The sequence below is a fragment of the Zootermopsis nevadensis genome, unplaced genomic scaffold, assembly GCF_977971745.1.
Source record: "Zootermopsis nevadensis isolate Lab colony 2312 unplaced genomic scaffold, Znev_1.0 Znev_ptg000028l, whole genome shotgun sequence".
NCBI classification, from domain to species: Eukaryota; Metazoa; Arthropoda; class Insecta; order Blattodea; family Termopsidae; genus Zootermopsis; species Zootermopsis nevadensis.
The window spans coordinates 4,816,698-4,830,076 of record NW_028259160.1 but is presented as its reverse complement, the minus strand read 5'-3'; the positions used below and the strand labels follow the sequence as shown (position 1 = coordinate 4,830,076).

Below are 13,379 nucleotides of genomic sequence, written 5' to 3'. Positions count from 1 at the left end.
CTTCTCAGAATTGGCACTGTTAAATTCTTAGTACCAAACGATCTTGATGCGAAGTAATGTTCTAGAATAAACACACGTTCTGCTTGTGAATGCACCATGTCCGCACTTGAGAAGCTTAACGCAAGTGGTGTGAGAAGCAGTCTAGCAACACGCTCCGGCTCCATTTACTTGGTACATCTCCCCTGCTTCTTGACGAAATCATATAAATCAAACTTGAAATGTCTGATTATGATGATAAACTTTATGCATGTATTTAACAGTTTCAGGGCTGTTATTAACATCAACATGCTCTAATCCTTCGGAACTATAAAGGTCTTCTCGCAACGACAACTAAAACGCGTTTATGCTATTCAGCTGTTTCTGGATTCCTGTTTTCAATAATCTCATTTCAATAGCATTAATATCATGTGTAGACACATTTATGTAAAAATCTTTCTAGAATAGTGTGCTATTATAGCATGCCACATTACTGTATGTTTTCATTTAGGTGTGATCTTTGTGGCTGCATTATGTAAACGTTTCAGCAACCTCCATCCTCCACCCTTTCAGCACAGTTAAAGATAGTCAGTCGCACGTTGTAATCGTAGATGATGTACCCACCGGTCACGAAGTTCGTCAGTTCTGCTCTGGTTTTCACCCCCCAACATCAGCTTTAGAGCCAGACTCTGCCGTTATTCAAGCAGTACGGTGGAAATGAAAGCAGTTTTAGTTAATTAAACCGTTCAGGGAGCGAGCCATCCCACAAATCTACAAGGGGAAAGGTCGAGGAAGATGCAGCAAAATTAAGGGTAAGATACGACGACAGGAGCTCCAGGGTTAAAGTGGCTGTTTACAGAACGAAGCTCCAAATTAGAAAGGTACAAGGACCAATTATCAAAAGCTGCAGATTACGTTTAGCGACTCTGAGCAGTCTAAAAGGAACGGTAATTCTGCGACTGAATAACCTTCTCCCTGCTAATTCCTAGTATATTCTAACAAGTCTCAGACAGAAATTAAGAAATTACTGCCTAATCTGAAACCAAGACAGTCGGCTTCGCAATACCTTATGTTGATTTAGGCTACTGTTTTAAAACCTAAAACCTTTAAAAGTGCAAGCATTTGCTGATGTTGCGGAAGAACTTACTTCTCCCATTTTCAAGGTAAAAATATTGCAATCGTCGAGTCCGTAGCCAGACATTTCACTGACTAAACTACAGGGCTCTTTAACCTTTCCAGTAACACGTTTATGTAATTATCAAACAAGGGATTAACTGTTGAGTACTATCGTCTTCATTTTGTTCATCTAGTAACTTTACACCGCAAATTATAATAATTATTCAAAAAACATACAAATATATTTTTCCAGTCTCATTTTCTCGCTAATGATTAATATCAGTCAGTAATGGAAGTTGTAAATATATATTTGAAGGGAATATACCTTCATTACTTATTCCATAACTTCGACATACGCCAGTTCTTTCGTCCTGAAAAAGATACGGTTGTGGCTGTATGCTTTGCGCGGAACTGGACTCAATTCTGGTTTGAAATCACGCAATTTGCATATTGTTCTGGTTCGGATATAAGCTTCCATTCTTTGCATTTGTTGTTTCACTGTTTACTTGCCCCATTCGTTTTGCAAATTGGTAAGGGAATATTAAACGCTTCCATCCTACTATAAAAACTGGACCATATGCAGAGATTGGTACATAAGTTATTTGACTGTACTGTATCAGGTAGGTAGTTTACACAACATACAATAAAATGACCAGACGTTATTATAAATGTTGAGTTATGTCAAATGAAGAAATAATTATAGTGGCCTATTTCGATGGATGCGTCATATTAGCTTCTCAAGAAGGACTGATAAATAGAGTTAGTTCTATATGTCTACACCGAAATATGCTCAATCAATCTAATTTTGGTCTGTATCGGTCCAGTATGACCAACCCCTTCTTTACCTGAAATTCATGTGAAACTTCATTGATTTTTTTATGATTCATTGTATTATCAAATTTATTTTTCATAAAAAATACAGTGCATCAAGATCTGCAAAGATTGCATGAATTATTTTTCTACACCGGGAATATTTAAAGAAAACAATGTAAAATAGTTTACAACTTTCTATAATTTCCTGCTATTATGTAATGACATTTGCTTTGCAGAAATACACTTTTATCAAAATTAAATGAACATCAAGATTCATTAGTTGTAAGAACATATTTGGAAAATATGTTATATGAAATACACATTTATATCATAGTTCTCATTACCTAGTATCTATGAAATCTAAAATACATAATTTTAAATACAACATCTATTACAAGAGCGATAATTAAGCAAATCGATTTCGATCGTAAATTAAACGAACTGAAACGTAAATGGTATTTTTTTCGATACTGAGCCTGAAAGTGTTGCAGATGTTTCACTACACTTGAGTCACCAACAATAGAGTGCTCTGCGACAAGTATCGCTGATTCATTAGTTACCTGATGTTTAAATTGGATTCTGTTTGTAGCAGTTCACAGACATGTAGCCCTAATTGCGACTGATCACATTTTTTCCATTTCAATTTATTTGCTAGCAGTCTCGGGCACATCGCTGATTGCTTTTCAAACTGCAACATTTATCACTACCAACTTTTCCACTTTTCTCATAGATACAATAGAATTTCGGTAGATGTAATTATTATTCACTGTTCTTATATTTATTATTTTTAATATATCTGCTTTCATATATTGCTTGGGAGAAAAACATGTCTTCTGGGACATTGTGATGTTTAGTCTGGTGGAAATTGGTCAACGTTTCATAGGTGCTTACTGCCTACATCATCTGGGCGATCGACTAAGGCTTGGACAATGAACCGCCCTGATGATTGTGGCAGTAAACATGTCTAAAATGTCGGTCAACTACCAGACTACAATACACGTCAGAAGATAGTACTCGCCTCCATGGCAACATGAAATCCGACCTTATCGATGCCATTTTAGAACGTTTACATAAGCTTACTGAATCTACTTACACAGTCACTGCATAAAACAAAATATAGTTTATGCGCGAATTCTTTGTTTTCAGAGCATATCAGCTACATTCGAGATCTGATTGGCGTGGACCATATTGGTGTCGGTGGGGATTTTGACGGTATAAACAGGTAAACTGTTCATAAGAATTAGCACTACAATGAAAGATGCGATGTTAAATGTATACCGTCTGTACGTACCTCAATGTTAACTACCTCCTAAGCACAAAACTTTCCTTCAGTTTGGATTGTGTTGTATGGACTGTGGCTCCTTGTAAACTTAAACCAAGGGTTGTTAACGCAGAATATCACAACCCAATTCATCACCGTAGTGAAAGTCTAAATATTGGTTAATTCAACATCACCTTGTCGCCCGCTACACACAGTGGCCTCTCTGCATGGCTACTGATATACAGGCAGTCATGTTCCTTGAAACTGACTGGCAAAGAAGTTAAGTACTGTGCTTTGGTTCGTATGTTTTATCTTAGATATTACTAAACAGATTTTAACGAAATTTGGTATTGGAAGGCTACAGTTTTTTGCGAATTTCTTTTTAAAGACGACTGTCTTCTGGGATGTTGCTTCACGTAGTTTGACAGAAGTTTACAGACCATCACAGAAGACAGCTGTCTTCATACTCGCCGCCTTAAGAATCTGAAATCTCGCCGAATTTGGTTCTCGTTCTTAACAACGGTACGTATTACAAAAGTTTGTACAAAAACATACGCTCTACATCGTTCATTTGACAAGTGCTTGGATATGGTAAATACGTATTTAACTAAATGCAGTGACGTCTACTGTCTTGCTCTATACTGTGTAGCATCTGTAGTATGGTTAGCTCTGTAACAGTGGGTCTGTATTTCAATAGATAAATACGAAATTACAAAGTATTAAATTACATATCCGGAATACGTACGTATATTCTCAATTGGCGTCATCTTTACACGAAATTCACAAACCCTAAAAGACCTAAGCCTTCCGAGCTCCAAGGAGCAAGACGCCAGCAACGAATGCTATAGTATCTGTTTTGCTTTCAGGACACCGAGGGGCTTAGAGGACGTCTCCATGTATCCTGAACTCTTTGCTGAACTTCTAAGAAGCGGGCAGTGGACAGTCGGTGACCTGAAAAAGGTGGCAGGACTCAACCTTCTGAGGGTATTTGCCAAAGTAGAAAAGGTAACGATCTTTTTAACAACTACATATTTGGTTGGTTAATTATTACTTTACGACTCTGAAACAACTGTCAAACATGTTCTTGTCTAATATTGTATAGTAGCGTTGTTATGAATTGTGAATTACGACGTGTCTTGAAGAAACAAAGAGGAGATAAAGCATCAAGAGTCCAAATACATAAAGGATAGGTTTGTTCTCTGTGTCTAAGTGCCAAGTCAAGAAGGTTTGCAAATAAGTAAGTAAAGTACAGCTGTCCCACTATACGCCATGTAGGCGTTCGGGGGGAGAGTATTACCGTATCCGATCAAGGTTTATTACTGGTAATAAACCTTGATCGGATACGGTAATACTTCTGGATCACCTCCAGACACAACTGTGTTGTCTACTATTTCATCTCTGACCGATGTAAACATCAAAAGCATCACTTCAAACAATAAAGTTGATCCATTATATGAAAATATCTGGACACGACCTCCAAAAAACTACACTAAGAAAAATTGTAAAAAATTGTAATTGAGTTTTAAATTTAATATAATTTTACACCTGATGATGGTTTAATAAAACCGAAACATGTTGTAACTGTTCCAATTGTAAATCGAGTATTCGATGTGAAACACAGAATGATATTTTAATTATTTTAATTATCTTATTTTAAATACATTGTGATTTGACGGAATAACCAAATAATTTAATTTTAATGAAAATCTAGTATAAAATTGATCGAGTCTGAAGGGGACCTAACAGCTAGGGTTTCTGTCCTGTCCTTTTTACCTCAATCCGGAAAAAGACTCAACTTCCGAAACGTTATATTCTTATTTTTATTTCTAATTTAGACAATGGAGAAGATCTAGAAGACCATTTTTACAGATTATAATGAAATTGTTGGCCTCGTTCCTGAAACGAAAAGACGTAAGCCATGAGAAAACCAAGCAAAACAGTCAATATTGGGCGAATATTTCAAAGCTGAACCTTTCGACGCAGCTTCATACATGACGCCAATCGGATTAACAACAATATTTCAGAAATGCATCGTATTTTAACGTTTAGGAGAAGAAAAATATTGAGTGCTCTCAAGAATTTTACCAGGCGTGTGGTTATACTTAACACGTCACTTGGTTGTAACACAGGTCGGCTTCATAGTTTCGGGTTGAGTTGGCGCATGACACTTTGAAATCGTAGCTCCACCCTCTTTTATTTTATTTTCAACTTTTTTTTCTACCGATTTAGTCGTTCAAGTTAAACTCCCCTTCTTCTACTTCTTCTTCTTCTCAACCCCCGTTTCTTTTTAAGTTTTCAGCTTCGTTCTTGTGTAAAATTTCAGGAAGTTTTATACTTTATCCTTTATCCCGTGTACCATAAGGATGTTCTTCGCAAAATAGCAATGTTAAACCCACAGTATCTATAATATTCTAATTTACAACTTCACTGATGAAAGTTTGTAGAACAATCCTGTAGCATCAACTACATATTAATTCTGTATCAAAACCAAGATCCTCGGTAGTTATGATCCAATACAAAACGTTCTAGGAAGAAAGTTTGATTCCTTTTCATTACTGGAGACTCATATGCTGGACCCTGGCAAGGCATTTAAATTTAATTACGTAAAAGGCACTCCGGAAAAAAATAATTAAGTTAAAGTTTGAATTCACAAAACAGAGAGTCTAGAGTACATTACAAATTAATAATTATATTCTGTGCATTCTGTTCTCTGGATTCCCTCTACATATAACATGTCAACGTGTCGTTCATAACACCAAAGTGTAACTTCATCGCCATTGTTCTTTATGAAACACAAGCAAATGTTTTATAGAAAAATATGTAGGGTACCGTCGGGTAATAAGGCCCACCTAAGGAAAAGTGCGCATATGATTAGAAAAAAAATATTTTGATAAAAAATGTACGTCCACTTGTGCTCTTTCGTAACAACCTAAAATATAAAAAATAAATATAATCGATGAGGAGTCTGCAAAATAAGACCTGTAGTTAGGGTTTAATAACTGGAGTGACGTATAATAAGGCTAACAAGGCAGTGGTTCAGTCTGTCACAGTGACCTCGCAACGTAACAAACAAATTAAAGTATAATACCTTTTTTAGTACTTATTTATATGATTTTACCTATAATTGGCACTTTATACTTCGTAACAAAAAAATAATAATCTTCACTTAGGCCTATATTCGATGAATTCTTAAAGGAAATAATAGATAAGATACTTTTGTTGCCTTCAACTGAACAATGACGCGAATACACAGTTCTGCAGGCATAACTAGAAAATATTCAGAAGAGGTGAATGAGAGGCGATGCATTTATGTGGCAAAATGTAGAAGTAAATATCAAAACAGACAGTGTACTTGATTTTCTCCCGGGCCCTAGTACCCTCGGAAACCTTCTTCTACGACGTAGAGATTTCCCAGTTCTAGCCTGTAGCAAGGCTGTTGGTCGACAGGCTTACATTTATGTTCCCTTCCGGTACGTACTGAAACAAATTTCGTTGGCGACAGTATTACGTTACTACTTTCTTTGTGTTTGACTTTAACAGTAGTATTTTTTAAAGCCTTAAAAAATCTTAAAACCTTAATCTTAAAACTTTGCATACCGAGCATTAGAATATAAAATAAGTATCATTTATAGTGTTAATAGTTTGTTTGATTATTTTATATTTTAAAACTTAAGATGATAAAGTTGCGTTATATTGTGATAAATATATTTGTTTAAATCTTATCAGTCTAATCACAATAAAATTCCTATTAAATATTAAAATATTACTATAATACTATAATAGTAATATTTTAATATTTAATAGGAATTTTATTGTGATTAGACTGATAAGATTTAAACAAATACTTAAAACTTAAGTTTCCAAAAATGAATGTTCTTTCGTCTTCAGGTGGGACAGAACATTCTGTTGGATCCCGTTGCATAACTGCTAGGATCCTGTGCCATGCACACTTCACAGCAGACTGATCAAAGGTCGATACAGAGTAGCCACGTAACAGCGGTGGATTATTACATTTACGCGCTTGTCTGTTCGTTTGTTTCCGCAATTAATGCCTGCCGGCCATGTCTCTGTGACAACTGAACCATTACCGCGCAATCGATAGGCCTAACCATAACTGATACAGTGCAAGTGGTTAGCACACCAACCCGGCGTTGGAAACGAAACAATGATCACATTGGTGCAGTGATGATGCTCTGGATTTTTTGTACAAGAGTTAAACATTTCGAACACCGACAACTTTTCGTAAAAATTAAATTACTGAAGTTAATTACAATCAGATGATTTATTCAGTAACTTCGTAGGTTCTTTGCATGCAACGAACAAACTGTCCTCAGCAAGGAAACCACGAAGAATGAATACAGAAACTTCCCTTGCATTTGAAACTTTCAAACACTGTTAGCTTCCTACTCTACCTATGAAAGTTTCTTTTGGACTATATTAATGCTATGTGAAGATTTGAGGTTCTCACGCCGCGAAATTGTCGATTTTGGTCTTCTGGGTTGTAGCGCCGGGAGGAATTGTAGGTAGACATCATCGCTTCGGAAAAAAATGCTTTCTCCGCCTTCAGTCCGAAAGCGGTGTTGTTTTAATCTATTTCGACTTTTGGAGGGAGTTCCAAAGAAGAACCCCCTTAGGCTAATCCTAATCATTTAGTAAACAATTTATGTACACATCTATTCAATATACGACCTTAAATAAATTTACTTTGTAAGATTTGAGGTTTTCACAGCGGTGAATATGAAGATTTCCGTCTTCTGGGTTGTTACACCGTGTAGTATGGTCGATGTTAACCAACGTTTCAGAGGTCATACTGCCTCCGTCATCAGGGCGGTGAGTATGAAGATTTCTGTCTTCTGGTTTGTTGCGCTGTGTAGTCTGGTCGATGTTTACTAACATTTCAGAGGTCATACTGCCTCCGTCATCAGGGCAGCAACAACCCAGAAGACGGAAATCTTCAAATTTACTTTGATAATTTTTTTAAATTATAAAACTTTAAAAGCTATGTTGTTATTAAAACGGTAACAAAATATTTACATTGGTTGTGCTGTATTTGCTGTTTAACTAAGTCTGCAATTATATGAGAACATCAAGATTTATACCTTCAGAAGAGCTGATACGGAAAACCTGCTACTTGCTAATTCTTACGTAATTCAGAAATTTTCTGCTGTGGTAACCTAACAGAGAAAAAGTTATATCTCAAGTTTTCGGCCGTGGATCTTATTGTGTCAAATAATATATGCGCTTTACATTATGTCCACTTCTCGCCCAGGTCCGTGACGATATGCGAACAGCAGGAGTGATGCCTTCAGAGGACCTAATCTCGAAACCCGACTCGGGAGAGAGATCCCCTTGCTCGTTCGACATCAGTCAAGCTGAAAGGGAGCCGGAGTTGTGATGCTGAGCTACGCGTCACTACCACCAAGGAGAGGCTGCTATTAGTGTACACACCCTGGACAACTGCTCAAATGAACCCGGGTCTCCTACAAACGTCCTCGTGGCAAACGAAAAGACGCCAGCTGAACAGCACTGGGTGCAGGAACTTAACACTTGTGGCAACCACGGCACACTCTACGGAAAGAGGAAATTATGAAAGTTCAAGGAAAGGTGGATGAAGTCAGGCGATTTGAGGGTCTTTTATGTTTCGTATATTTTACCTTCGACGCAGACTTGATTAACGAATTAAACGGTAAGGTAAATGTGCACAGTGGACTTCAAAAATATGAAGGCAGTGACCGTCGCCTGTTTCTCAGTACTTTACCTGAATTTTCCCGGAAGGACAAAAGAAAATTACAAAGGTCTCAGCCAGGACACTTTGTGTCTAATATGCGACTTGTAATGGTTACCTCTAATATGAACGCGTCACACATACTCGGTTCCATATTTCTAATACGTATTAAATTTATTTGAGACTTATAATTGTTATCACGTCATAATAGAGCGGAATACATCGACTGACATAACACAATACTTAAGCGGACGCTAAATGTTACGTTATGAACTATTATTTTTGAGACTGGAAACATAACCATTAACTTGGTTGTGTCAATGCAGCGTCAAATTTTGCCGTTCAGTGATCACCTAGAAGCACGGTGTAAAAATGTATTTTATTATTGGGGTGATCTCCAGTGTGTAGTGGGGCCTCTATCTCTTCTGTGTAATCTCCCATTGAGATTTTCCGATCAAATGCATTCCTTATTTCCCCACGCGTACAACATTTTTCGACCACGTCCTGTTTCTTTATTATATGTCTGAAATTCCTTCGTGAATGGTATGAGTTTGGAGAACAATTTATTATAGGCCTACCACAAAGTCAGATTTTGATTATTTTAGCTGTTAATGTTATGGCATAAAGATTAGGGATGATAAATAAGGATACATGTACATGGAGTCGATCGTGGTCTAAAGAAATAAACATTAGAGTGCAGTATCTGACAAAGGCTGCGCGATAATTAGTAAGGATAGCTTCACTCAGCTTAGATTCGAACCAAGTTCCTACCTCTACCATTGTGCTAACCCGTTCAGCATCTTATAGTAAGACCTTAATTCAGTGCACCTCACAATTGTAGTCATGTGTGACAATCGAAGTAACACGAATGTGTGAAACAATGCTGCTCTGTTGCACAATTTAGATAAAAAAAATACTGCTTTTTAACCCGTGGACCTTGTATCGTAAAATAAATCCCAAAATATTCCTTGGAACATATGTGTTTCACAAAATATAACAATTTTGTTTGTAAAAACTAATCTATGTATTTCTTGCATGTAAATTTACATATATAAAATACAATCAGAATGCTGTCTCTGGTACACTGATAATGTTTCGATACGACAGCTATTAACTAATTCATAGAGCAGTCCTCCTTGAAAAGTTAATAGTCACTCGGATAGTCAATAACTTTCCCTGCTTTTATGTAATTCGAAGGTTCATTGCCGCATTCAAAAAATCCTGTCAATTTGATCACAACGGTTATGAAGACACGGTTTCAACAACCATCTTATAAACCTCTTAGAATTGAAGTGGCGGTGGTTATCAGCAGCAAGAAAGAAGTGGCCTATTAAAACGCTGACAATATGTCAGAGAAATTTCACTGACTCACAAACCCCAGAAACATTACAAAGTCTAAATTGTGAAAATTAGACGGAACTGAAGATTGTGTGTATTGTTCTTTTATAAATGGATATTATAATTATCTATGTATATGTATTGTCATCTGTTAATAAACAGTGGTTCATATACTTCAGTAAGCACGTCACAATCAATTATTTTTTTCAACTTAAATATAAATAATAATATGAATATTTTTGGATGACAAAAGAAAAAAATCTTACAACGTATATTTTCAAAAAGTGTTGCAATGAACGTATGAAGATGGCAAATATTAATTTGTTCATCCGTATATTTAATCTTTGAAACCATAAATCGGTTCCAATGGAACGGTGTGCAAGTTTCATCAATACCATTTCAGCGGTATTTTTAAAATCCAGAAATGTATTTCCTATGTGGCTTCAAACAAAAACAGAGAGAACGCTATTATAAACACTTTATCTCACAAGGTCAGTTTCTGATTTGATATTCACGGGGGGGAAAATTACACATTTCAAATAAGAATACAATTACTTTCAATAAACTTGTAATTCATGTAAAAATTACAGTTCTGAATAAATATAACTATGTAAACCAAAATCATAAGCTACGTAGGAATCGAGAAAACGAGCTACGATGTACTGACGCTAGGAAATAATGTTTGTAGTGTGGATAATATATGCTTCCTTACTATCTACCCTTCCCATCCCTCTGATAACTACACCATTTACTTCTAACGGATCTCAAGCGCACAGATTCGTCCCCACTACATTACAATTGTGTCTGCAATAAACGAATATCCTAGTCACGTAATTACGCAAAGTAGAAAAAATAAATTCAATCTTACTCGTCACAATATTTCGTTCAGAAAAATAAACGTGTTATATTTTTACTTTTCGTGTTTCTCCATCGCCCTGATGATAAAGGCAGTAAGGATCTCCGAAATGTCGGCAAACTTCTAGCAGACTGCACAGCGCAACAACCCAGAAGACAGCCATCTTTCTTCTCTAAATCACGTTCTTTCATCAATTATCAGTTCTCAGACTAAAGCGCTACACTCCTATCATGTGATAATTGTTCTCCTAACTATAATGCTACTTCTCCTCTTTCCAACGTCCAATTACATGTTACTGATTTTAGCACGTGCCTCAAAATTTATTTTAATTCAGTCTGGCTACACTAAGTAATTTCTCCATAGCCGCTGATGCTTTCCGTCAACGTTCCTCTTTAATTTGAAAATCCGATCCTTGAACGACAAATCTGAACTCTCTTTAATTTAAATACATAATCAATAAACGGTAACAATACAACCATCTACAAATTTACCGTGGCTGAACAACCTACACATCACGGTGGCACATTCAGAAGCCTCACAAATAAGTTGTACGATTCGAGAGAAAATCTCCATGCTGTGAGCTCCTTATGTGTATATTCTCTAGGAAGCAAACCTCCGACATTAATCGAACACGCAGAAGAGCTTATATTGTTTTGCTCAATTAGGGAACTACAAAAAGAAGGACTGAACCCGAAACATCGATACGCACTTAGGCGGTATCTTCATTTCAAATAATTATGGTAGAGCAGACGCTGAAAAGGAGCCAGGAGCAATGCTTCGATAACAAAGGTAAAAGGAAACTTTACAAACATTTTACACAGAAGTAGTGATATTCTTAAAATTTCTGTAAACAGTCTTCCGGTTCTGCGCGAAAATATTCAAAATTAACAGTGAACAAATACCAAAAAAAAAACTAATAATTAGTTTCAACACGAGCAACACAATATTTCATTCGCTCCTACAAAATTTTAATAAAAACCACGAAAGAAACGGTAAATTCAAAAGCCGTTAACATAAGCTCCATTAAAACGGAATAACTTTTTCATTGCAAGAACCGACTAGCTCTCTGTATGGATCAGAATCCTAGAGCAACCAATCAAGACATTCCCCGTCTCTTATGGATTCAAGGTTCATTACCGTCTTCGCAAGTGTCTGCCACGGGTCCGTATACTCAGCCACACTGATCCAATAAAACCGTCCACACCTATTTCCGTAAGATCTGTTTTAATATTATCCTCCTGTCTGCGCCTAGGTCTTCTAAGTGGTCTCTTCCCTTCAGACGTTTCAACTAACATTTTGTACACATTTCTCGTCTCCACTACACGCGCTATATGCTTCGACCTCCTTGAGTTTCTAATCCTGCTAGATATATATTTTTATTTTGCGAAACAAATTTTGTAAACGTGCATTTTTAAAACCTCAGCAGAGTCGATCGTTTACTGGGAATGACTATAGCACTCGAAAATACTTAGAGAGCTCTTGTAGCCGGTACTTTCTAGGACGAAGAAGATTAAGTAGCGTGTCAAGAGATGGCGCAGCGGTGATTCGTAAAGCCATCGATTTTGCACTAAAGTTATCTGACCGGCATTGTAAAACGATTTGTTAAAAAAGAGAGAATTGGTAAGCCTACTACGAGATTAAACCTCGGCCATGAGGTCCGAACTCTGGAGAGAAAATTAAGACCGTACTCTCGAATACCATATATTAATGCTCCTCACGTCACTGGGGTTTGATTTTCGTCTGCCATCGCGTCAGAACGGTCCAGGGGCTCATTGGCCCTTTTCCTAAAGAATGAAACTGTCAGAGTCTGAAGTGTCGCGGTATAGAATGCTTGAGGCTTTGCGCCAACGTCCTCTACACGCTTTCGTGGCGTGTAGGTAAAGAGACAACTTTGCATCTGTGAAAATTCTGATAACGTAGCTTAAAGTGCAACATGTTTACTTCATTCAACACAACACAACAGTCTTTAAAAAATTACTGAACAGTCTGTATAGATCCCAGGGCGATATTATGTAAGCAATAAACAATCCGATGGCATTGGCAAAAACTAACTTTTTTATTTGTAGTGTTGTGTCTGACGACAGGTCCATATGAACAGGATCCTTCCATCCTTTTCTCGGACTGGGACCTGTTCATATACGTTCTTGGCAGATGATCCAGAAGTGGTTTGCCATTGCCTTCTTCTGTGTGAGTGTGAATGGAGTAATTGTTGGGATGCCAAGGAGAAACCGGGGAAGAAGCCCCCGGAGGAAAACTCCGTGTTGCCTAGACCACGGCCTTGCCCAACACAAGTT

At 37.0% G+C, this 13,379-nt stretch overlaps 1 protein-coding gene across 2 annotated transcripts in view; it reads left to right on the top strand.

The window, feature by feature from the left end:
- Positions 1-10,411, top strand: part of LOC110836398 (dipeptidase 1) — a 164,679-nt gene extending 154,268 nt beyond the window's left edge. For both annotated transcript variants that reach the window (XM_087357071.1, XM_087357070.1), the window contains 3 exons: positions 3,052-3,127; positions 4,033-4,171; positions 8,436-10,411. In XM_087357071.1, the coding sequence (XP_087213197.1) occupies positions 3,052-3,127; positions 4,033-4,171; positions 8,436-8,561 (341 nt within the window). In that variant the 3' untranslated portion in view covers positions 8,562-10,411. The remainder of the gene's footprint in view (positions 1-3,051; positions 3,128-4,032; positions 4,172-8,435) is intronic.
- The last annotated feature ends 2,968 nt before the right edge of the window (positions 10,412-13,379 follow it).